General features: G+C 38.4%; 1 protein-coding gene and 1 non-coding gene across 16 annotated transcripts in view; both read right to left on the minus strand.

Moving 5' to 3' along the window:
• The window catches only part of PUM1 (pumilio RNA binding family member 1), a 124,871-nt gene that overhangs the window by 94,755 nt on the left and 3,475 nt on the right, over positions 1 to 26,641 (minus strand). For all 15 annotated transcript variants that reach the window (XM_055398906.2, XM_055398905.2, XM_055398904.2 and 12 more), the window contains exon 2: positions 25,593 to 25,966. In XM_055398906.2, the coding sequence (XP_055254881.1) occupies positions 25,593 to 25,955 (363 nt within the window). In that variant the 5' untranslated portion in view covers positions 25,956 to 25,966. The remainder of the gene's footprint in view (positions 1 to 25,592; positions 25,967 to 26,641) is intronic.
• Positions 10,208 to 10,279, minus strand: TRNAC-ACA (transfer RNA cysteine (anticodon ACA)). The gene has a single exon. It is a non-coding gene; the product is annotated as a tRNA-Cys (tRNA).

A 26,641-nucleotide genomic window follows, 5' to 3' on the forward strand; every position in this document is an offset into this window, starting at 1 on the left:
TGAGGTTATTGATATTTTTCCCAGCAATCTTGATTCCAGCTTGTGCTTCTTCCAGCCCAGCATTTCTCATGATGTACTTTGCATATAAGTTAAATAAGCAGGGTGACAATATACAGCCTTGACGTACTCCTTTCCCTATTTGGAACTAGTCTGTTGTTCCATGTCCAGTTCTAACTGTTGCTTCCTATCCTGCATAGAGGTTTAAGAGGCAGGTCAGGTGGTCTAGTATTCCCATCTCTTTCAGAATCTTCCACAGTTTATTGTGATCCACACAGTCAAAGGCTTTGGCATAGTCAATAAAGCAGAAATAGATGTTTTTCTGCAACTCTCTTGCTTTTTCAATGATCCAGCGGTTATTGGCAATTTGATCTCTGGTTCCTCTGCCTTTTCTAAAACCAGCTGAAGGTCACAGTTCATGTATTGCTGAAGCCTGGCTTGGAGAATTTCGAGCATGACTTTACTAGTGTGTGAGATGAGTACAATTGTGTGGTAGTTTGAGCATTCTTTGGCACTGCCTTTCTTATTTACTAGCATTTATTTACTGGCCTTATTTATTTACTAGCTTTTCTGTCCTTGGATTACTGTCCCTTAACTGCTTGGGGTGTCTTTACAACGAATGTCCCTTTACTTAAGCCAGTTTGACCAGTTCTCAGCTGCTTTCAAACAAGAACCAAACTGTAACACAAGTATCACTGAGTTGGTTATTAACAAAATCACACTGGAAGTTTCTATTTTAAAACAGCAATTCAGAGCTATGTACTGCACTTGGAAAAATTAAGTTCCCAACAAATAAACACTTTTCAAAATATTTTCTGTAAGAGACATGTATTAAGACACCTTCCTAGAAAGGGCAACTTCATGATTCCTACCACTTCTGGCCACAAATAACTATATCAAAAGTATTCTTCTAAATGGCCAAACTCCTAGTATCAATCTGAAGAGAAATGATATACTAATCAGATTCCTCTTAGCATTTGGGCCAGAAAGTTATGGATAAAGTGAAATTCGCTAAAGATCTGGCAGTTGGAGCTGTCACTTTGGGTCAAGTATAACCTGGTGAATAAGCAGATGGTCAACATAAAGAAGAGAAAGAATGTCCAGGAAAAAAAAAATCAGAGACAAGCGACTATAGAACCCTATGGAAACAGCCCTCCTGGTGCCCCTGAGGCCCATGTATATACATTTCCTGCTCTGGGGTTCGAAGAGAATCCCTGGTGTTCTTTAACACCCTGAAATTTTGCTACCTAGAACAGACACCTATAACTTGAGACTAAAACTGCCCTTCCGTTCCGTTCCGTTCTGTCGCTCAGTCGTGTCCGCGAATATTTATTTCCTCAACCACTGCATCTCAGTTATCAGGCACTTTTCTCCTCCACACCTACCTTTGTTCTCCTAGAGGATTTTTGCAAAGGCAAGCCTAGATCACAATGGCTCAATTTCACTAACACAGATCCAGAACAATACAAGCAGAAGATCTGGTGCCAAATCCATTACAGGAAGGAGATACCAGTGAGAAAAGGCCAAGCAAATGCAGGAGAAACTTGAGCAATGAGAAGAAATGGAATGTGAGAATTAACCTAATTTGAAATTAATCATTAAGGGAAAAGGGCTTCCCTGGTGGCTCAGACAGTAAAGAATCTGCCTGCAATGCAGGAGACCTGGGTTCAATCCCTGGGTTGGGAAGATCCCCTGGAGAAAGAAATGGCAATTAACTCCAGTATTCTTGCCTTGGAGAATCTCCATGGACAGAGGAGCCTGGTGGGCTACAGTCCATGGGGTCACAAGGAGTCAGACATGACTGAGCGACTAAGCACAAAGCACATTAAGGGAAAAACACTTGATAAGTCTGTTCCACACCATCTTCTGGTCTATTATATCTGTATTATAAACAATAAAACAATAAATATTTACTGAGACTTACATTGTGACAGGCCCTGTCCTATAAAAATCCTTTTATGCTGTACGATCTCTTTAATTGTCATAACAATCTGAAAATGCAAGTACTCTTATCCCCATTTTGTTAAGAAAAACAAAAAGTTATTACATTCCTCTACTTATACATAACTAGATCAACAGTATTCTTGATTACTGGGAAAAACCAGAAACAAAAAACTCTTTTAGCTAGGGAGAATGCAAACCCTACTACGTGATGCTCTTTATTCACTGTCAATAACAACACTAAATACCAGTATATTTACTGAGTTTTCAAGGCACTGGACTGCAAAACTATTTCAGTTTATAGATGAGGTGTAATCTGTCCAAAGTCACAGAGCAGAAAGATCAAAAGTGGAATTCAAATTCAGATCTCTAACTCTTTTACTACCAGTTCTATCTTTTCTCATTAAAGACAAGCACAAAGGACCCAGAACACCTGGCTTAAACAACTGTTGTTCCAGAAACTGATTACTACACTATTTTTATAGTCCCTTCCATGATACACAGCAGGGTAGGGCAGGAATGCAGTCACCACAGCAGCCAGAATTAGGTCAAAGTTCTGGTTTTTTACTATTATTTATCATTTCAAAACTGCTACTACCTTTGGCAATTAAATACCATTGAAGTTATAGATCATCTAATGTGTTGAGAGTATTCAGACTGGATGGTTAACCAACCAAAAAGATAAAACTATCCATTTATCAAATCAAATCAGTTATCAAAACTGATTTGCTACCGTACTACCATAATATATACCTCATGTAAATGTCAGCACTTCCTAAACATAAATATTTCAGAAGCAGTTAATGAGCCCTATGATACTAGTGACCTTTAAATATAAAAACCTCACAATTTCTGGTTCTCTTTCTTAATTTTACCAATCATGATCAAGTTGAAATCGGTAATGAGAGCAGGCCACTTTAATTAAAGAGAGAAACTAATTAATATGATGAAAGAACCCAATCTAAAAAGTATAAAACTAAATTCAATGTTAAATCTTTATCTCTGCGTGTCTGGAAACCACCACCCATAGTGATCTATCTGAATGGTATACAGCTGGCTTCCAAAAGAAAGAAATTTGACAATATGCATCAGGTTTTATAAATGTTCATGCCCTTTGATCCAGTGGTTCTACTTCTAGGAATTCATCTGAAGCAAATAACCAGAAATTTGGGCAAAGATTTGTTAACAAAGAACCTTCAACATGGCTTTGTGTTGGGAAAAGTGATTTAAAAAAAAAGTTTAAATAGAGCAGGAATTATTAAATTCTTCAGATATTCATTTACAGAATTTTATGAAGCTACTTAAAACAGTTTTGAAATTCTTAGAAGAGAATATGTTTATGTGTAAAGATTCTATAATAGGCTACAAATCTGTATATATAAAAAGAGTATGTATTTCCATAGAGACATGCACAAAATAAGAAAGTAATATATTCAAAAGTTAATTTGTAACTTCTTCAGTAGTGTCTACATTTTCTATAATGCCAATGAAACAACTCAGAAAGAATCTTCTGAAAATAAACAACATTCATGAAGTATTTTATATTAATATCTTTCAAACTAATAATCCTATTCTAGAAACATCTTAACTAAAAGGAATGAGAGGAAAAAAATAACAGTGAGCAAAGGTGCTCATTGTGCATTTATTTTTAACAATACTCTCAGTAAATAATAAGGTTATGGTATACTCAGAAGCTGTTTCTACAGACAGGATTCTCCTCCTATGCCATACAAAATAACTGTTATCACAGCTAGTATTTATTGACTGTGTACTAGGTAGCAAAGCGTTTTCATTCTCAAACTATGAAATAATTCCTAATTATCCTCCATTACTCATTTTTTTAATACAGGAGGAAACTGAGGCAGAAAAAGGTTAAATAACTTTTCCAGAGTTACACAGACAAGTTGATTCCAGAGTCTGACTCTGAACCAGTGTCCTGTATTAGGGATCAAAATGTTTTGGGGGTACTGCAACTGTTTAGGCAACGAAGTTGCACTAGATGAAAGCCTGCTGAAAACCCAAAAATGGAAAAAGAGATGACTAGATTACCCTGTCACCCAGCTCAAAATCTGAAAATATAACAACCCATACAGCCCATCTCTGGCTAAAACTTGAGGATTTCTCTTTGTTAATACAAGGATAATCAAAAGGAGACAAGGAGTCATGCGACTCCAGGGAAAAAACTACTTAACCAAGGAAAGGAAATCTCAAGATATAAAAGAGAAGACTAAAAATGATCTATCTGCTGAAGGAGAGAATAAATAACAGGTATATAGACAAAAATTCATAGCAAAATTAACATTCACAAAGCAGAAAAGAGTAGTAAGCAGAATAATTAATGACTCAAACAAAACTGAGAAGAATTCAATCTGGAGGAAAAGGACACAGATTCAAATAGAAGATAATTGAAAAAAAAAACCATCAAACGTCCATCGATTGATGAATGTATAAACAAAAAATAATATACATTGTACAAAGGAATATTATTCAGCCATAAAAAAGAAATGGAGTACAGGGAATTTCCTGGCAATTCAGTGGTTAGGACTTCGCATTTCCATTGCAGAGGGCACAAGTTCCATCCCTGTTTGGAGACTAAGATCCCACAAGCCATGCTTGCACAGCAAAAAGAAAAAGAAAGAAGAGAATGAAGTACTGATACCTGATACAATATCCATGAACCTTAAAAATATGCTAAATGAAAGAAGCCAGACACAAAAGGCCACATATTTATTACATGATCTCACTAATAGGAAATATCCATAATAAATGAGACTAGGATAGGTTTGTGCTTGCCAGGGACTTAGGAAAGGGGGAAATAGACAATCCCTACTAATGAGTACAGGGATTCTTTTGGGAGTGCTAAGTGTTCCAGTGTTAGAAGAATGATGGTTGCTTAGTACTGTAAACATACTAAAACCCACCAAACTGTAAATTTAAGGGTAAATTTTATGATATGTGAATACCTTATGACAATAACACTGTTATTAAAAAATAAGAGATGGCAAACACTTTCTATAACAGATCAAGAAATAAATAATACAAGCTTTCTCGGCTACATCGCTTCCCCAATGGCTCAGCAGTAAAGAATCCATCTGCAATGTAGGACACACAAGAGACGCAAGGTTAGATCCCTGGGTCTGGACAATTCCCTTGAGAAGGAAATGGCAACCCATTCCAGTGTTTCTTGCCTGAACAATCCCATGGATAGAGGAGTGTGCCAGGCTACCATTGCAAAAAAGTTGCAAATAGTTGGACACAAATAGGCACCTGAGCACATAACACTGTGGGCTACACAGGGTCTTTGTCATATATTCTTTGTTTTTCAGTTTCATACAGGCATGCATGCCAAGTTGCTTCAGTCATGTCCAACTCTGTGCAACCCTATGGAATGCAACCTGCCAGGCTCCTCTGTCCATGGGATTCTCCAGGCAAGAACACTGGAGTGGGTTGCCACGCCCTCCTCCAGGGGATCTTTTCGACCAAGGGATTGAATCCACGTCTCTTATGTCTCCTGCGCTGGCAGCAGGTTCTTTATCATCAGGGCCACCTGAAAAGCCCTTTTACTTTCAACTACAAACTTGAAAATGTAAAAACTATTGTTAGCTCAAAGGCAGCAAGCTAGATTTGGCAGAAGCTATAGTTTGCCAAATTTGGTTTAAAAATAAGTCATTCCTTTTATGTTTACAAGTAATGTGTGCTAAGTTAAAATGATCCACAAACTAAGCAAAGATCTCTTATCAAACTTATAAATGTAACTTCCACAAATGTTACTGGATAAAGGGAACATACAGAAACTAGCAATCAGAACTTAGTACTTTTATTAAAAATTAAGATTACATAAAACTAAGAATTAAACACCACATTAAAAAATAAAGATAGCTGCTCACATGAAAATATATTGAACACCATTAGTCATCAGGTAAATACAGATTAAAATCACAGTGAAAGATCATTACATATATATCAGAATAGCTAAAATAAAAACCAGTAATACCACCAAATGCTAGTAGGGTACAGAAAAATTGGGTTATTCCAACATTACTGATAGAGAAAACAACTTGGCAGCTTTTTAAGACTAAACATGGAACTACCATATTACCCAGCAAGTGGACTTCATCCTGATGTTTACACAAAAATTTGTACATGAATGTTCACAGATTTATAATAATTAAAAAATGGAATCAACCCTCATGTCTTTCAACAGGTTAAAAAACTACATCTAAAGTGCATCTACACCATGCACACTATGCAGCAACAAAAAGGAATGGTCTACTACAGACAACAACTTGGATGAGACTTCAGAAAAGTATGCAGAGCAATAAAGGTTAGCCCTCAAAGGCTGTATATAGTATGACTCCATTTCTATGACGTTTTTGAAATGACAAAATTGTGGAAATGGAAAACTGAATACATCAGTGGTTAGGGGGAGGCCCCTACACCCCTGCAAAGGGAAGGTGGGTATATTTTAAAAGGGCTACTCAAGGGTTCCTTGTTTAAGAGCTACTTAGTACTTTGTGGTGGTAAGTACACGAACCTAGCAGATCGTAAAATTATATAGAACTTCATACATATACATACACATGCACCCAAATGAGTACAAGTAACCCTGGAGAAATGTGACTAGGACTGGATGGATTTTATCAACATCAATAAACTAATGTGATGCTATAGTACACAATGTTACCTGCAAAGGTTATACTGTAAAATGTTACCACTAAGGGAAACAGAAAAAAGTATACAAATGATCTCTCTGTATTATTTCTTACAACTACAGGAATCAACAAATAACTAAGTCAAAATTTTAAATTAAAAAAAGATGACTGCTATGAAGAAATAATGAAGACACAACTTAAAATAATTCCCAAGGAAAAATCTAAAATAATCAAACATATAACCAAAGGAACCTTCCTCAAGCTATAAAACTATGCAGATCAAAAGGTCTCACCCACAGAGTACACAAAAATCAAATCCTGACCAAACTATCCTAAAGTTGGAGAATTCTGTAAGTATCAGAGCAGGGGGAAAAAACAGAATTTACTCTTGGTACACTATCTGCCAAAGTCAGTAAGATCTACTATCTACAGTTCAAAGATTTTATGTCTTGACACAATTGTCTTTCATGTATAAAGGCTACAGGAACACAATATACAAAAAAGGTAATAATACGCCAACCACATGCCATCTTTCAAGCAATTATATACCAAGCACTCCAGTCAACCGAGCACATAAAATGGATAAACTGCCATATAACTATTTAATGATATTGTTGTTTGTTGTTGTTTCAGTCACTAAAGCATGTCCAACTCTTGCAACCTCATGAACTGTAACCCGCTCGGCTCCTCTGTCCCTGGGGTTTCCCAGGCAAGAATACTGTAGTGGGTGGCAATTTCCTTCTGCAGGGGATCTTCCCAACCCAGGGGAACCCATGTCTCCCGCACGAGCAAGTGGATTCTTTACCACTGAGTCACCATGGAAGCCTATTTAATGGTACACTACTAGTTAAAAGGCTCCATTTATGTAGTATGCTAAGTGAAAGAATATTTACTTGGGCTTTCCTAGTGGCTCAGCTGGTAAAGAATCCACCTGCAATGCAGGAGACCTGGGTTCAATTCCTGGATTGGGAAGATCCCCTGGACAAGGGAATGCCTACCCTCTCCAGTATTTTGGCCTGGAGAATTCCATGGACTGTGTAGTCCATGGGGTCTCAAGAGTCAGACACAACTGAGCAACTTTCTTTTTTAAGTGAAAGAAACCAGATTCAAGAGCTACATACATTTACAGTACATATATGACATTTTGGGAAAGGCAAAACCACAGGGACAGAAAACAGTTGCTGGGAATGGAAGTACAAGCTGACTATGAAGAGGCTCCAGGGAGACAACGAAAAAAAAACTACAACTCTGCAGCCTTGGGAATGAAAATCACAGTCATAGAAAGTTAACATGAAAAGGCAGAGGATCATGTCCTAGATGAAGGAACAAGATAAAGCCCCAGAAAAACAGCTAAATAGAGATAGGCAACATACCAGAGAAAGAATTTCAGAATAATGATAGTGAAGATGATCCAGCATCCTGGAAAAAGAATGGAGAAGATGCAAGAAGTTTACCGAGGACCTAGAAGAACTAAAGAACAAACAGAGATGAACAATACAATAACTAAAACGAAAAACACACCAGGAGGAATCAGTAACGAATAACTGAGGCAGAAGAATGGATAAATGACCTGGAAGACAGAATGGTGAAAATCACTGCTGTGGAATGGAACAGAGGAAAAGAAATGAAGACACCCTAAGAGAACTCTGGGACATTAAATGCACCAACATTCCCACTGTAAGGATCCAGAAAGAGGAGAGAAAGGACCCAAGAAAATATCTGAAGAGATATTCCCTAACATGGGAAGGGAACAGTTAACCAAATCTAGGAAGTTCAGAGTCCCAAGCAGAATTAACCCAAGGATGGGACTTCCCTGGTGGTCCAGTGGTTAAAATCTGATTGCCAATGCAGGGGACACAGGTTCAATCCCTGCTGCTGCTGCTGAGTCACTTCAGTCATGTCCGACTCTGTGTGACCCCATAGACGGAAGCCCACCAGGGATATTCCACATGCCACAGAGTAACTAAGCCTATGCACAAGTACTAAGCCCATGCACAAGTACTGAGCCCATGCCCTAGAACCGGAGAGCCACAACTACTAAAGCCTTTAAGCTCTAAAGCCCAAGACCTGCAACAAGAGAAGTCAGCAAAATGAGAAGCCTGTGCACTTCAACAAAGACCCAGTGCACCCAAAAAGAAACAGACAATAAGGGGATTCCTTGGTGGTCCAGTGGTTAAGAATCCACCTTGGGGAATCAGATTTGATCCCTGATGAAGGGCTAAGATCCTATTGTGGAGCAACTAAGCCCAGGCGCTGGCACTACTGACTCTGCATGCCAAAATGAAGACCTGACGCAGCCGAATAAGTAAAAAAATTTTAAAGAAACAATTATCCTTGATATTAGACAAAAGAAATGATTAACATTTTTTAGGTTTTGAATAAAAAAACTAGATGGACATATTACAAAAGATTCTTAGGGCTGAATTACAGATGAGGGTCGGTTGGTTTTTGGTTTGATACTTGGGTGTTTTTATTTTCATGATTTCATAACTATACTTTCTGAAATATTTACAATGATCATTTATTGATTTTTAGAACTCAAAAATACCTACAAGTCATTCTTTTTAATGGGAGGGGAAATTTTTGATTTTTAAATCACTGTTCATTAGAATATGGAGAATGAAATTAGGCCACGGAAAGAGTCCTTAGTTCACTTATAATACTGAGAAACAAAATTACAATCATCACCAAAAGAAATGACTCGTTTTAACATATCTGCAAAGTTGGTTGATATATTTTTAGATGCACGGGGGAATAAACTCTAGTGTGATAACAAAGGCATTCTATATTATTAATCAAACATTTCTCAGAGAAACAGTTTCTCAAGTTTGAACAGTTCATTATTACTGTTACAATACAAATAGCTGGCACAGGAAATAAGAGCTCCCTATCTAAAAGGTCTTCAGCCAGGGAGCCTAGAAAACGTCTTCCTCCATTCAGCAGTCGTGTCGCTAACCCTCACTCCTCCTGTGTTTCAACATCCTATTGTTTGTAGCACATGAGGGAATAGGAATTCTCAGTGAGTAAGTCTATCCAGATACACCACAGCAACAGCATTAAAGAGGGCAGCTACCAAGCACATCGAACAGCTCATTCTGGACTTCATGATCCTAAGGGAAAACATAATACATAAATCCAAAACTGCATTTGTGGGAGAAAAATTTTAATAGACTTCTACCTCCTCTGGATTAAAAAAAAAAAGAAAGTAGGATATACTAATGAAAATATCAGTGATTCTTAACCAAGAGACAGAATACAAACGAGGAGACATAACTTAATAATCTTTTTAATACATACACTGGTATGTATTTTGTATGGGTTGTTTGTTTACAGAATTCTTCCTAATGTTATACAAAGAGGAAACCTTCATCTGCTCCTTTTTCAGAACAACTACTACCTGTAGTTTCTTACCCTGTAATTTGCATTACTGTGAGGTCATGAACCATGTAAGTTTTCCCTCTCAGAGTTGAGAGGGACTTTGAAAACGAAAGTGAAGTCACTCAGTTGTCTCCAACTGTTAGTGACCCCATGGACTGTAGCCTACCACACTTCTCTGTCCATGGGATTTTCCAGGCAAGAGTACTGGAGTGGGTTGCCACTTCCTTCCCCAGAGGATCTTCCCAACCCAGGGATTGAACCTGGGTCTCCCGCACTGTAGGCAGACGCTTTACCATCTCAGCCACCAGGGAAGTCACGAGAGGGACTTTAGATATAACAAATTTATTAGGTTTTAACCTTGGAGACTGTAGGTGCCCTAGAGTAACGTTTGAGATTGGGTTTTAAAAAATCAGAACACATGTTTTGTTTTCTATACTAAAAATGATGGCTTTTAGGAAATTCTGAACTATAAAAACAGTAAATACTTAACAATTTGGAAAGTAGGGATAGCAAATTACAAAATGGGGGATTACACTACTGAGAAAATGAAAGCAGGGAAGGGAGACAGTTACAGTTTAAATAATGTTCACAAAAAGCTTCACTGAGAAGTTAACTTAAACCAAGGACTGGAAGAAGGTGTATGAGCAACTTTCATAGACATCAGAGACAGGAGCACTCAATCAAATGGAACTGCAAGTCAAAACTCTGGGAGATGGGCTATGAGGGTGATTCTAGAAATAACAAAAATTGCTTTAATGTCATTCCAAATCCCACTAAAATACAACAGATAGAAGCCTTAGTTCAGTTCAGTCGCTCAGTCATGTCCGACTCTTTGCGACCCCATGAATCGCAGCATGCCAGGCCTCCCTGTCCATCACCAACTCCTGGAGTTCACCCAAACTCATGTGCATCGAGTCGGTGATGCCATCCAGCCATCTCACCCTCTGTCGTCCCCTTCTCCTCCTGCCCCCAATCCCTCCCAGCATCAGGGTCTGTTCCATTGAGTCAACTCTTAGTATGAGGTGGCCAAAGTATTGGAGTTTCAGCTTTAGCCTCAGTCCTTCCAATGAACACCCAGGATTGATCTCCTTTAGGATGGCTGGATGGATCTTCTTGCAGTCCAAGGGACTCTCAAGAGTCTTCTCCAACACCACAGTTCAAAAGCATCAATTCTTCGGTGCTCAGCTTTCTTCACAGTCCAACTCTCACATCCACACATGATGTGAGTCTTGACTAGACAGACCTTTGTTAGCAAAGTAATATCTCTAGACTTAAGCAAAAAGCAGATCATTGGTTGCTGCTGAGATGAACTACAAAGGGCCAACAAAACTTTTGGAGAAGATGGGAACTGTCATTATCTTAATTGTAGTGAAGGTTTCACAGCTGAATACTTTGACATTTCAAAACAAATTATACATTGTAAATGTGTGCATTTTATGTCAGCTATACCTCAATGGCAGCCCACTCCAGTCCTCTTGCCTGGAAACTCCCACGGACGGAGGAGCCTGGTAGGCTGCAGTCCATGGGGTCACGAAGAGTCGGACACGACTGAGCGACCTCACTTTCACTTTTCACTTTCACACATTGGAGAAGGACATGGCAACCCACTCCAGTGTTCTTGCCTGGAGAATCCCAGGGACGGCGGAGCCTGGTGGGCTGCCGTCTATGGGGTCACACAGAGTCGGACACGACTGAAGTGACTTAGCAATAGCAATACCTCAATAAAGATTTTTTCAAAAATAAAAACTAGCCCTACAGTAAGAAAAAACATATCAATAAAACAAATCAAAACAGATGCATATATGGGAAGAGAATTTATTATAAAGGAGGTCTTTCAAACCAATAAATGGTGCTAGAATTAGTAATTAACAACTTGAGGCAAAGTAAAATTACATCACTATTTCCTGCCTACACAATACAGACACTCCAGATTAATTAAAGATGAAAATATAAAACTATACTAAAATATTACAAGAAACACAGGAGACTGGGTGAGGGATGATCTAAGTGTATACAGATAATGAAACCAGAGAGGACAAGAAACACAGTTGGTGTTAGTCACTCAGTCGTACCCTATTCTTTGCAACCCCATGGACCATTGCCCACCAGGCTCCTCTGTCCATGGAATTCTACAGGAGAGAATACTGGAATGGGTTGCCATTTCCTTATCCAGGGGATCTTCCCGACCCAGGGATCGAACCCAGGTCTTCTGCATTGCAGGCAGATTTTTTTCTGTCCGAGCCACCAGGGAAGTCCCAAAACACAGTTAAAAGACATATAAAAACAGTTTTATAAATTTAAGAAATTACTACCAAAAAAAAAGTGGACAAAGAATACTCATAAGGTGTTCGCAGAATTTTAAATTGCTACAGTCCATCTGGAAAACAATTTAGAAATATGTATCAAAATATTAAATGCATTCTTCTGTTTGATCTGTCACTTTCACATCTCTGAATATATTCTAAAGAAGTGACTCTGGAAAACAAAAATATAACTGCAGTACTGTTTACTATAGCATTATTTAGAATGCCAAAAGTCAAAAACAACCTAAAATCAAAACTGGGATAAAACAGGCCAATTACTGTACTTCAGTACACACAGGGGTAAAGAATCTGCCTGTCAATTCAGGAGATACAAGAGACAGGGGTTCAATCCCTGGGCCAAGAAGACAGGAAATGGCAACCCACTCCAGTATTCTTGAGCACAGTCGTGTCTTGACTCTTTGGGACCCTTAAAAAAGAAGTAGAGGTATTTACTGACCTGAAAGGATGACTACAATGTATTAAGGGGAAAAAGACTATCATGCAGTGTATGGTGCCTGGACACACAAATGTATGCAATATATTTAGAGAGAGCAACTGATCCCATTTGGTTTAAAACTACAATGTATTCACTTATCTGTTTATATATGTGCAGAAAAAGTTTGGAAGGAAATAACCAAACTGTTAAAAGTAGTTAACTCTGAAAAACAGATTATTGACATTTTTTAAAACAAACCTATACTACCAAAAAGTTTTCATTTTAGACAAAGTAGTTTAGTGATTGCCTAGGTATGTGGGTGAGGAAGGTGGAAAGTGACTGGTAATAGGTACAGGTTTTCTTTTGTGGGTGATGAAAACATTCACTTTGATTGTAGTGACAGTTGTACAACTCTGAATATACTGAAAACCACTGATCAGTATATTTTAAATGGGTGAAATGTATGGTACGTGAATTACATCTCAATAAATCTATTCTACTTTAGAACAAAATTTATAACCAAAACATAAAAAAATAATTCGCAATTTAATATTCAACTGCACTTTATACTTAATTTGTCAATAGAAACCTTAAAAACCCAAACAGCAACTCTTGAAACCTTCAAACAAGAAAAATGAGTCACTAGCTTCCCTGGTGGCTCAGAGAAAAAGAATCCACCTCCAAATGCAGGAGATACAGGTTCCAACCTGTATCCTCTTGAGAAGAAAATGGCAACCCATTCCAGTGTACTCCAGAGTTCTTGCCTACAACAGAGGACCCTGGCAGGGCTACAGTTACAGTCTATGGGGTTGCAAAAGAACTGGATACAACTTAGCAACTAAACAACAACAGAAAGTGTTAAGAGCAGTTAACCACCAACAATACAGGGATAAATTACAACCTTCATTCTAGCTTCATAAAGATACTATTCTTCTCAAACAATAACAGAAAATATTCACTTATGAGAACAGGAATGAACTATGAAAATACATTAGGTTGAAACAGTATGGTACCATTTCCCAATATGTGATGTTGACGATGAACAAAAAGTTTCAGTGTTTAACAAATTAAGCAAAGTAAAACTTGTTTCTAAAGCCTCCTGTTTGCCTAGCTCTGACGTGGTTTTAAAACCTCCCCTCCACTCCCCCCAAAAAAGCATAAAACCAGAGTTGATAGGAATTACTTTAAGAGCTCTTTAATGAAACTCTGCAATAAATGCTTACTGACTCCGTAGCTTCATGCCAAAAAGCCTCTCAAGTATCCAAGACCCTACATTCTGTTACACCTTATCAATTCAAAATGGTATCGTAATACTCTTCAAAATAAAACTCTCGTCAGTCTGTCTCTTCAATAAGCCCTGTTGACATAATATATTTATTGATCATTTATGAGATACATGCTATTTGCCAGAGGCTGGAGATATAAGGCTGAGAGATTCTTCAAGAAGAACCATCACAATGGTTCTTAACCAAGCTGTACATAAAGATAACCAGGGAGTGCTTTTTTAAAAATATATAAACTCCATCTCACCACTGGATATTTCGATTCAGTGGGTCTGGATTTAAGCCCAAGCATCTGTTCTGAAACGGATTACTAGCACCCAGTGATGATGGAAAAAGTAAATATTCAACTCCAATTGAATATTTGGAGCTGAATGCTTTAATAAGACGTGTACCAAATGATGACAGCACCAAAAGGGGACACAACCTATAAGAAAACAGATAAGGGGAAGGTTTATCAGAGATAAAAATAGTTGAAGATGAGAAAAGTGGCTAGGTGGATGAGGAAGGAAGGGGATTCCAAGCAGAGGAAACCACATCAATAAAAATAGCACAACTATGTTGAGCAATTGCACAAACTATAAAAATAGCATGTATGTTCAGAAAGTTATAGTACTTCAGTAAAGCTGGAATGTCAATAAAGCCTGGAGAGGTAAATTAGCTCAAAACACAAAGGGTGTACAGTGTGCCATCCTGAGAAGCTTGAAAGTTAATTAGCCTAAAAGCAACTGGAAAAGCCAAAAACAAAATTTAGGTAAGGAAGCATGCGTGCCTGCTGAGTCACTTCAATCATGTCTGACTCTTTGCCACCCCGTGGACTGTAGCCCCCCAGGCTCCTCTGTCCATAGGATTCTCCAGGCAAGAACACTGGGGTGGGCTGCCATGCCCTCCTCCAGGTAGCTTTCCCACCCAGGGATCAACCCCAAGTCTCCTGGATTAGTAGATGGGTTCTTTACCACTAGCGCCACCTGGGAAGTCCTGGCAAGGAAGAGACAAAAGCAGATTTGTGTCTTCAGAAATAACAATTTGGCAGCAACAAAGAAAATAACCAGAAGGAAGAAAAAAGGGAGAAGGGTGCAGAAAACCAGTCAGAAGACTACTATAAATGTCCAGGCAAGAAATATGAGAAGATCAAACAGACGACTATAATCCTGGAATCGACTGAGGCAGGAGGCAACAATCTAAGGTTCTTAGGTGGCCTGTAATGGAGATACCATACAGAAACAAGATACAGGGAATGAAATCACCTGAGTTCAGTTCTGAACGTCGTCTGTTTGAACAGGCCATTCACTGAGCACCCGAAGTGAAAAGTGAAAGTGAAAGTCACACAGTCCCATCTCACTCTTTGCGACCCCATGGACTGCATAGTCCATGGAATTCTCCAGGCCATAATACTGGAGTGGGTAGCCTTTCCCTTCTCCAGGGGATCTTCCCAACCCAGGGATCAAACCCAGGTCTCCCACACTGCAGACAGATTCTTTACCAGCTAAGCTACAAGGGAAGCCCAAGAATACTGGAGTAAGTAACCTATCCCTTCTCCAGGGGATCCTCCAGACAAAGGAATCGAACTGGGGTCTCCTGCATTGCAGGAGGATTCTTTACCAACAGAGCTATCAGAGAAGCCCACTGAGCACCTATTATGCATCAAGCAGTAGGCTCCAATAATTAAACATGTAAACTAAATTTGTACTGGTGTCCCTAAATTATAAGTATGTGAGCAACAAGTAGGGCTTAAAATGTGTGAAAATGTGTCAAAAAGGTGTGTGTGCATGTGTGTGTGTGAGAGATGGATAAGCTGACCACTCAATCCATGATGCACAACAGTAGGGTCTCCAAACAGACTGATGTAGTGGAAAGAGCATGAGCTAATCACCTTAAATATATGTCTTCTATGAGACCTTAAAAAATCACAACTTATTTTTCTGACCCTGAATTTCCTCATCCATAAAACAGAAATAATAAAAAACGACACAGAGTTACGGGGGCTTCACATCATATGTAAATAGACTAGAATGGTTCTGGCACACAGCGTATGGAGACATGTCAATAAAACTTATGGTACAGAAAGGTACTCAATACCAAAATAAAACTACCTCTGGATCTCACTGGATACACTCCATTTATCCGAACAACCTCAGCACAACACACTAACTTCTTTTTAATTAAAACAAAGACAACGTAAAGGAAACCACTGCACTGATGGGGAAAAAAGTTAAATGGTTTCTAAGATCTTTTCCAACACCAAAATTCCACTGGAAATGTATCAGTGCACCAATTTGGCTTTCAGTCAGTATGGTAAACCAAACTCTTAACAAAAGGTTTGAAATTTGTCCTTTTTCTCCTTTTAAAATATAAAAATTTCAGGGTCTAAGTTCCCTGGCAGCCCAGTGGTTAGGACTAGGCACTTTTACAGCTGTGGGCCTAGGTTCAATCCTTGGTTGGGGACCTAAGATCCTACAATCCACAGAGCAAGGCCAAAAAAAAAAAAAAATTCAGAGTTCGAGATTTGCGAAAATTAAGAATGTATAAGACGAAACCAAATTACCTATAATCGCCCCACCCACATAAATAAAATTAGTATTTTCCCATACTTCCTCCCAGTCCTTTTTCCACGTATGTCACTCTTAATGAATATATACAACTTAAGGCCTATTTTCTAGATAATAAGTTAGTAAGTGAAGGAACCGTATCTACAAAATTATTCTCACCTGGTTTGTTTTTGTCACCCAAACACCCAACAGCCCGATCTTAACACTCATTTCAATATAGACACCAACAGTTCCTTCCTCCCTTCCTTCCTCCCCTTCATTCTCTGAAGAAAGAATGATATATTAATTTCACTGTTTTGTACTTTACTATAAGGCTTCTGACCTGTATAAGTAGTATCTTCCTAATGTGTCCAATTGTGGGAAAAATGAACAATATGAATCAATAAATTCTTAGTAAATTATAAAAAACATTTTTTAATTAACAACAGATCTGGTGCTTCCTCCCTTCATGAAACTATAAATTTCTCTGCTGCTGCTAAGTCGCTTCAGTCGTGTCCGACTCTGTGCGACCCCATAGACAGCAGCCCACCAGGCTACTCCGTCTCTGGGATTCTCTAGGCAAGAACACTGGAGTGGGTTGCCATTTCCTTCTCCAATCCATGAAAGTAAAAAGTGAAAGTGAAGTCGCTCAGTTGTGTCCGACTCTTAGCAACCCCATGGACTGTAGCCTACCAGGCTCCTCCATCCATGGGATTTCCCAGGCAAGAGTACTGGAGTGGGGTGCCATTGCCTTCTCTGAAGAAAGAGAAATTCCTTCCTCCCTTCATGAAACTATAAATTTCTCTGGAGAAAGAATGATACATTAATTTCACTGTTTTGTTTTTTACTATAAGGCTTCTGACCTATATAAGTAGCATCTTCCTAATGTGTTCAATTGTGGGGAAAACGAACAATCTGAATCAATAAATTATTAGCAAATTATAAAGATCATTTTTTAAATTAACAACAGATACAGTGCTTTTAAACACATACAATAACCAGAATTAAGTTAATGAACCATTCCCTTATTAAAAGGCCTTAGGGTAACTTTCTTTAATAGAGAAAAATTATTTGTCATTAGCAGATCAATTAACTGTATATTAATAACATCTAGAGAGCAGAGCTCCCTAAAAACACCTGCTCTTTCTAATTTAAGCATTCCGCTTCCCAGGGTTGTAAACAAGTTTATTTATCCTGTTAACCTGAAAATACTTTCTTCACAGATAAAGAAGTAAGTTGTCATTAACTCCAGTAAAACTTGTCACTTGGAAAAATTCCAAATCCATGGCATAAAGTTGTAGATAAACTAACCTCCAAACTCTATTTCTAAAAAGCACTGGCATCAGTGAAGACACTTTCATTACTTCTGTCTGTATATTAGACTTATATGCCTTTAAAACTTATTAGGTACCCAAAAGAACTGAAAGCATATATCGACAGAAACCTGTACACGAATGTTAGAAGCAGGACTGTTTCTAACAGCCAAAATGTAGAAACCCAAAGGTCTGTCAACTGATAAATGGATAAACAAAATATGGTATATATCTATAATATAACAGACTATTATTCAGCAGTAAAAATGAGGTACTGATCCATACTACAAGATAGATGAACCTTTAAAACATTATGCGGGCAGTCCAGCAGTTAAAGCTCTGCACTCCTAATGCAGGGGGCACAGGTTCGAACCTTGGTCAGGGAACTAAGATCCTGAGTGCCACACAGAGCAGCCACAAAAAAATTTACAAAAAAAAAAAAAAAATCACTTAACAATTACGTTAAGTGCTAAATTATGCTAAGCCAGTCACAAAGGACCACATATCGGATGACTCCATTTACTGTATGAATGTCCAGAAGAAACAAATGCATAGGCACAGAAAGTAGACTGGTGTGTGCTTAAGGCTAGAGTGCCTGCTACTGGTACAGACTGTGAGGGATAATAAAAATGTTCTAAAACTGACTGTGGTGATGGCTGCACAACTCTGTGAACATACTAAAAATGACTGAATTGCACAGTTTAAATGGGTGAATTATATACCAATAAAGCAATTATAAAAAATGGTTCGGGCCCCCAAATTCCACAAATCTAAAAATTTTCCTAATGTGATTTTCAAAAACACTAAGAAACTGTAACCATAAAAGAACACTTACTGAAGAAGAAAAAAAAAAGACAAATTTGAATGTGCTGAATCTTCTGAAATTATTAATATGGCAACTGAAAGACAATTCTCAAAAAGTATTACAGAAAAAAATGTGAACATTCCTCTTCAACTTCAGGTTTTATCACCAATGCCATGTATACCCTTTAGCCTAAGTTCTTCAATCAAACTCCCAAATATTAAATTCACCCAGCCTATTGCCAATCACTGACCACCACTTGTCACAATATTCACTGTAAGAAGCAAAAAGGTAGAGGCATTCTCCTAAGCTGAAACCACACTCCCATTTACAGCTCTTTACCTACATCTAGAAGATACAGAACGTGAGTATGAAAATTAGGGAAGAAGGGGTCAGAAATACCTCAACAACAACAAAAACTCTTACCCTGGGAGGGAGGGGACATGGGTGTACCTACTGCTGATTCTTGTTGATGTATGACAGAAAACCACAGAATTCTGTAAAGCAAATATCCTTCGATCAAAAAAATAAAGTGGCAAAAAAAGAAACCTCTTACCCTATCCTCAGCACTTACTTTATTGGCATTGTCCTATGAGTGTTTAGCCATTTCCCAAACATGAATAGATTCCAAGCAAGAGCTAGAATTTTTTAAGTATTCTTTCCAAAATATCAGAAGCATAATTCTGTACTCAGGCTCAGCCTATATACAAAGTATTAAGCAAATGCTGTTGCCCAAGAGAAAATGGATACATGCACAAAAGATGTGTGTCTTCTCCAAATACAGAGAGGTGCAAGGAAAAACAATATCATTATTGTATCACTTCATGGTTTACAAAGCACTTCAACCACAACCAAACTGAAATCTGAAACACAGCTCTTCCTAAGTAACTGTTTTTCTCTTACTAAGAATCTCCTGATTCATCCCATTTCCCTCTTTTCTTTGACCACAAGAGCACCCAGAGCAAATTCTGTAACCCACCACTTTGATGTGTATTTCTAAATTCTACATTTACCTCCTTCATCTTCCTAACATAACCCTATTTTCCCACTGCTTCATCTCATATACCTAGTCAAGTACAGATATGAGTTGGACCATTAAGAAGGCTGAATGCCAACTAACTGATGCCTTCAAACTGGTGCTAGGGAAGACTCTTGAGAGTCCCCTGGACTGCAAGGAGATCAAACCAATCAATCTTAAAGGAAATCAATCCTGAATATTCACTGGAAGGACTGATGCTGAAAGTGAACCTCCAATACTTTGGCCACCTGATGCAAAGAGCTGACTTACTGGAAAAGACCCTGATGCTGGGAAAGACTGAAGGCAGAAGAAGAAGAGGACGACAGACGATGAGATGGCTGGATGGCATCACTGACTCAATGGACATAAGTTTGAGTAAACTCCACGAGATAGTGAAGGACAGAGGCCTGGCGTGCTGCAGTCCATGGGGTTGCAAAGAGTCAGACACCACTAAGCAACTGAACAACAACAATGTCTCATTACCACCTATCCTATTTTTCCCCCCGAATTCCACACAAAAACCTTTTGAAACAAACAAAGATATAAACTTCTACAAGGTGCCACCTTGGAGGCACGTACAATCAAGTACCACACAGCATTAGAGAAGGGAATCTGAATGTATACTTTTTGTACACTGGAATCTAATCCTTAAGGCTGGAAAATAATTCTTGAAGTTACAGTCAAAGAAAGCCCACTGATGATCCTTTCGACCAAATATAAAATGTTTTAAGTCTCTGTGAACTCCAAATATAATAAAAAAGGCTCCAAGAGTACAAGTGAAAGAGAAAACACTGAAAAATATGAAAGGAACTTTAACACACGGTAACTAAGTGCCACCGGCCCAAATGCTGAGGCATCTAAGCCATCTACCCAGAAAGACAAGAGACGCGTGGTCTAACAAAGTCAAAGAGCAGGGACAACAGAAAAGGATATGCAGATAATGAGGAGACTCCCAGTATGAGAATGCTTGGGCTCCCTCCCAATTTAACATAACATTTATTAACTATATAGTGTAAGGATTAACTCACAGCCACTGGAGATTAATGGGGTGGATTTCATGATACAACTAGAAAATGGCAATACCAAGTGAAAAAAAAAGTGGGGGGAGTTGGTACAGAGTCAACGAGAAGATTTATCCACTCAATTCTGCCTGGCTATCTAGAATTATCTCCCACAAGATTCAGCCACTGAATTCTGTTTGGCTATCAAGAATTATCTCCCACGGCTGTCAATCTATGGTGGGTGGATACTGACACAACCCAGTGCCAAAAGACTACTAACAAAAGCAAGAAAACTTGAGTTGTCCTCTAAATTTCCCTTCTCAAAAAGCAGAGCTTTCTACCTATCCCTGCCCCCTTAAAATCCAGTACAGAGGCCACAGTTCAACTGACTGACCTTAAAAATTGTTTCCCTATTTCATCAGCCACTTTATCACACAAAAGTTTACAGAAAAAACAGATTTCATAATGAGAGAATAAAACAATTACAAAAAGTCAAAGATGGGAGGCTGGGCTTTGAATGATGAAACCTTTAATACTATTCAGGAAAGAAAGATCTGGTTATAAAAATTATTATTAAAATAAGTATGCAAATTTTTGTAGGCAACATTTTTAAATAGGATTATTTACTTAGTGAGATGTGTTCTCATGGGATTTTTTTTTGTTTTGTTGGCAACGCCCAGGCAGCTTGCAGGATCTTAGTTCCCCAACCAGGAACTGAACCTTGGCCCCTGACACTGAAAGTGCCAAGTCCTAACCAGTGGACCATCAGGGAATTCTCTCTAGTATTTTATAATATCTTGATCCATACCCACTGTCTTGTTTACTATGAGTAAATTTTATAGGTCAAAAAAGAAAAAAAAAATTCATGGTACTTCTTTCCCTCATTCCCCTCCGAAGACCTCAATCAGACCCAAAAATGAGGGCTTTGAAGTTTCTAACTATACCAAATACAATAATATTATGTATTAAAATAAGGGATACTCGGGACTTCCCTGGTGGTCCAGTAATTAAGAATCTGCCCTGCAACGCAGGGAAGGCGAGTTTGATACCAGTTCGGGGAACTGCGATCCCACATACTGTAGGGCAACTGAGCCCATGCACCACAAGGAAGATCCAGTGCAGCCAAAATTTAAAAATCAGAAATAAATGTCAAAAAACAAGTGATATTTACTATGTTTATATTCTTAAGAAAAAAGACAAATACAGAAAGAACATAAAGAGTCTGCACACTACAACTTTTTAAAATAAACACATAAACAAATCTGAACACCATTCTTCATCTCAAAATACTATAGTTCCTAAATTTAATTTTAAATATCTCAGCCTGCAAGATTTTTAAAGTACTCCATATTACCTTAATACAAGTTCTCAAGCTGCTAAGGTTTTAAACTTTTATTTAAAGGGGCGTCAAGCTAACAATCAAGTTTCACAGAAACCAAAACTTAAATATTTTTTTAAAAAGTCACATGTATTTAGGCACAAGCTAAAGAGGGCATTACAAAAAGATGGAACTAGGGAATTCCCTGGTGGTCCAGTGGTTAGGACTCTGTGGTTCCACTGCAAGGGACACAGGTTTGACCCCTGGTCAGGGAACTAAGATCCCACATGCCAAGTGGCATGGCCAAAAAAAAAGAAAAAAAAAAAGATGGACCCCAGACACTAAGAGAATTTTTACATAAGGCAAAAAAATCCTAATTTCAAAGTTTAAAAAAAAATTAAGTATACAAAGTGACTGCTCATAAATGGAAGTAATAATAAGAGAACTGGATATAAAATAAAATCCCTGGCCCAATACCTGGCACTTCCCTCCAATACTGCTGGCTGGCATCACAGTCTGTGATATTCTTTACTTCACCAGCTCAGTGATGAAAGCATTCTGCAAATCTGATCTTAAACTTTGTTCCGTTATGCAAAAAGTCTTTAAAAAAAAAAAGAAGGGGAAATAGGCCCTTAAACAGTAATGGCCCACTGGAATGGCAGAATGTGCTAGCAGCAGAATCACTTTATATTGAGTCACTCTGTCTCAACAGAGACTTTCCTTCAATTTCTACATAGAATACACATTTGTAAGTAGCTTTTTAAAAAAAAAAGTACTTTAGCATTACTGATGGGGGGAGGGGAGGGAAGCCAACATTATTTGTATTCATCTCCTTGTTATCAAATTTATCTCTAAAAATTCAAATAAATTATGGCCAAGTAATTCTTTGATCTTAGAACGTGTTACTCTGGTTTGGTTTAGGTTCTAGCCCAGGGAGGCAGAAATACAGAAAGAGCAAGGGCATTAGGACCACAGAGACCTGACTTCAAAACTAGAGTCTGCCTGGGAACTAGGCTTCAGTTTCTCACTTCTCAATAAAGGACTTTACCTCCTTCATAATACTGTTCTGAGGATTAAATATAGGAAATATTTAGTTCAGTGCCTAAACCATAAGATTCTCAACTTCTTTCTCAGTTCTACCTGACAGATCAGACACGAGGGCAGCGCTTCTCTGCAACAGAGCTACGCCTCAACTCTTCGATTATATTACACTCATCACTGCTTCCTGTCCAGGTGGTCACTGTCTACTGCCATGTGCTTCCAGCAGAACAGCTAAGCTCTGAGACTCACCGCTTTACTTCACGGTCGTCCCTCACTCAGTCAACACCAAAACCACCAAGTTATAATAACTCTCGTGACTACAGGAGAGGCAATGTGTGGGTGGTCCACACTGCAACACAGCAACTACCTAATGCAGTTTCCCAATGCCGTTCATTATACCACGTATCCAGACCAACAGAATTGTGGATGATAAATGCCAAGTCCAAGTTGAGTCACTGGTTTAGGACCCCCTAGGTGTGGAATAGGTTTTGCCATTTAACATTAACACTGATTTGCTAACTGACCTGGATAAAACTGGTCAGAAAGTCAGATGTGATTCCATACGATAGGGCTCAGCACTAGAGTCCAGAGTATGTCTTCACAGCACAGCACAAGTAGGGTTTCCCCCTACCCCCCACAGCCAGATTTTAGATCTTGAAGCTCTGCCAAGGGCTGACCCACAGTTTGACTTGCCTACCTAGCAAAGTACAAACCAAGCACCTTGATTCTTCTTTCAGTTTTTATCCATCAGTCCATCGTTAGGAAAGTCAACACAAGATTTTACAGATCTATAATATAAATTATAATATATACTTTAAAAACCAATGGTCATGATTTTTAAATAATATTTAACCAAACAAGGCAAAAATTACAGGCATTCCACCTTTGCTCCCTAGACAGATACCAAATTAACCACCTCCAGTACCTTGGTTTCACCCTACACACACAGTTACGTACATCTCAAATTCAACATGTGTTCTACAGAACTTAATTACCTTGTCCCCAAACCAGATTTCCCTCTATATACCTTTTCCTCTATTACTCCATTTTCCCAGGGACCTAAACTTTCAAATTCAATCACCAAATTCTATGCATTTCTCAGTCCTATCCCATCTTTTCCACTGCTCACACCAGGGCTATCAGAGTAGTAATCTAGTCTCAACTCTTACCCACTCCAATCTCTTACTGCCAACTCAACCTTCCCAAAATACCGCTGGATAAAAACCACTCCATACAAACACGCTAAAAACCCTGCTGCCTACTGAATTAAATCTTAGCCTGGCACTCGAGGTCCTTATCTTTGTGTCAATGTCCTTTTCCCCCCAGCTTTATCTTAAGGCCACAGGATTAGGGCCTTATGCATTTAAGAACTTTCTTCTGAAACTCTATCATATGCCAAATTCTAGAACTAGGAACTAGGATATTGAGATGAATAAAATTTGATCTCCACCTCCAAGACTTTAAGCAAACAGGAAAGTACCTTAATAGAGACATAATAAAAAAATCTCCGAAGTGCCCAAGAAGCCCCCTACACCTCATATTTCTTAGTACTGCTACCTACACATAATAGATGCTAATGAAGTAGCACTGATGCTGATGACTGTTCCAATAAACCAAAGACCTGCCATCAATATGCTAATAGTCTGTTAACTAACAAGATTCCACCTCCTCATTTCTACTATGGTAAAGAACTGTGGTACACCGGCTGTCTGGAAAGGTCAAGGGGAAGCACAACTGAGTGTGCTTGTGCCTGATTTATTTCTGAAGAACAGAAGCACGAGAACCCCTCACGAGAGATGTCAATTCTTTCTGCTAGTCAGTACTCAGATATTGGCAAAATAAAATAAAACTTTTGCAAATTCAACCTATACCCTATTCCAAAGAATAACCAGATGAAAACATTCTAACCCTTTCATCACTAAGAAGAAGTTAGGAAATACGAATCAGGCTAAACTCTCTTCTCAGTAAAATATGCTGTGATTCCAGCTATAGTTTTGGATTAGTAAAAGCAAGCACGTTAAAATGAAACAAGTATTTACAAGAGGACAAAAATGGTTAAAACCTAAAAGCTGCAACCACTCCTTTCTAACACAAAACATAAGATATATCAGTTCCACGTCAAATTTCACTTGAGCAGCTGATTTTTTTTTATCAACTTCCTTCTACACTCAACTATAACATTTTAAACACAAAAGTCACCAATACCCAACAGAAATGGCTTTAAAATATGTATTTAGCCTATAAACAGCTCAAATAGATCTTAAAAGATTATGTTAAGATGAAAAAAGTATTCTTTGTTTAAAAAGTATACTCAGAAAAGGAATGTGCACATTAGAACAAGCTTAAGTCTTTATTTTCTTTTTTAATGAATTGGTCATTTGCTCTTTAGTACCACCAGAATGATAAATGACTCAGTGACAACATTACAACAATCATCCTTTAAAACAAGTGACTACTTAGTTTAGACCAAATGAAATCATTAGCAATTTAGGCTTTTTTAAAGACATTCACTGGAAGCAGATATCCTAAGTGGACAGTGATTATAAAAAGAGTTTCAAAGCTGAAATAGTGAACTTTTTTTTACCTGATGTTCTGCATGAATGTTATCCCCAGTAGGCCATCGATGTTTGCTATTATTATAGCCGCCTCCACCACTTCCTCCTCCCCCAAGCTGCTCACCATGCTGCCTCTGAAAGAAGTAGTCCACCATAGCGTCGTCCTGGGAACGGCCTGCAACTCCTATGGATCCTGGGACAGGGCTGGAGTGTGTCCCAGCTGCAAGAGCCTGATTTGCAGCTGGTTGTGGCTGCGCTTGCGACCCTGTTCCAGATGTCAAAACAACAGGCATGTTGGGATTAGCTGGTTCTTGAGGGTGATGTTTCAGGTGGGGGCTGAAAGAGTCCTGCCAAAGCACTGCTTTTCTCTTCAAGACACATGCAACGCTCATTCCACCAACACCTAAGGACAAACAGGTTACAGATGTTTACAATTTGCATTTCTTAAAATATAACTTGATATATGCACCAAGATAAAAATGTGAGCCCCCTGGCTTTTGCGATCTATCATCCAAAATAATTTCTACCAAGCAGCTAAATGGTTCATGAAATATACACAATTTTCTAAATTGAAACCTCTATTTTGAAGTTGCTGAGTGTTTGTGTATGGAAATAACTGTAGTTGGTGACAGGTACTCTGACAAGAAATTGAGATCAGGACTCAATATGGCAACTTCAGGGAAACTTATGTTGGTACCAAAGGTTAACAGTATGGAATTAGACTGTAATTAACAACTCCTCTATCCAACTTATTTACACCTTAAGCCAACTGTAGCAGATACTTTTTAAATGAATAAGAGTTTTACAAAATATCCCTTTACAGCTGGAGCAGTCATACACTAATAAACCAAACAAAAATCCAAACCCCATATATAATTAGCAATGACTCAGAATGTCGAAACTTGAAAGGATCCTTTAAAATGTCCGATGTATTCGTAGGATGCTCTCTGAAAAAAACAATAAGGCCCCCTGACTAAGTAAGGACAGCAACAGAATAATGTTCTTAGCCTGAAACATTTTAGCTGGTGCACACGGGAAAGATAAACTCTAAATTTTTACCAATAAATTACAATTATAA

Source organism: Moschus berezovskii, chromosome 2, assembly GCF_049115385.1.
Source record: "Moschus berezovskii isolate FMDL1 chromosome 2, NW_MosBer_1.0, whole genome shotgun sequence".
Lineage (NCBI taxonomy): Eukaryota > Metazoa > Chordata > Mammalia > Artiodactyla > Moschidae > Moschus > Moschus berezovskii.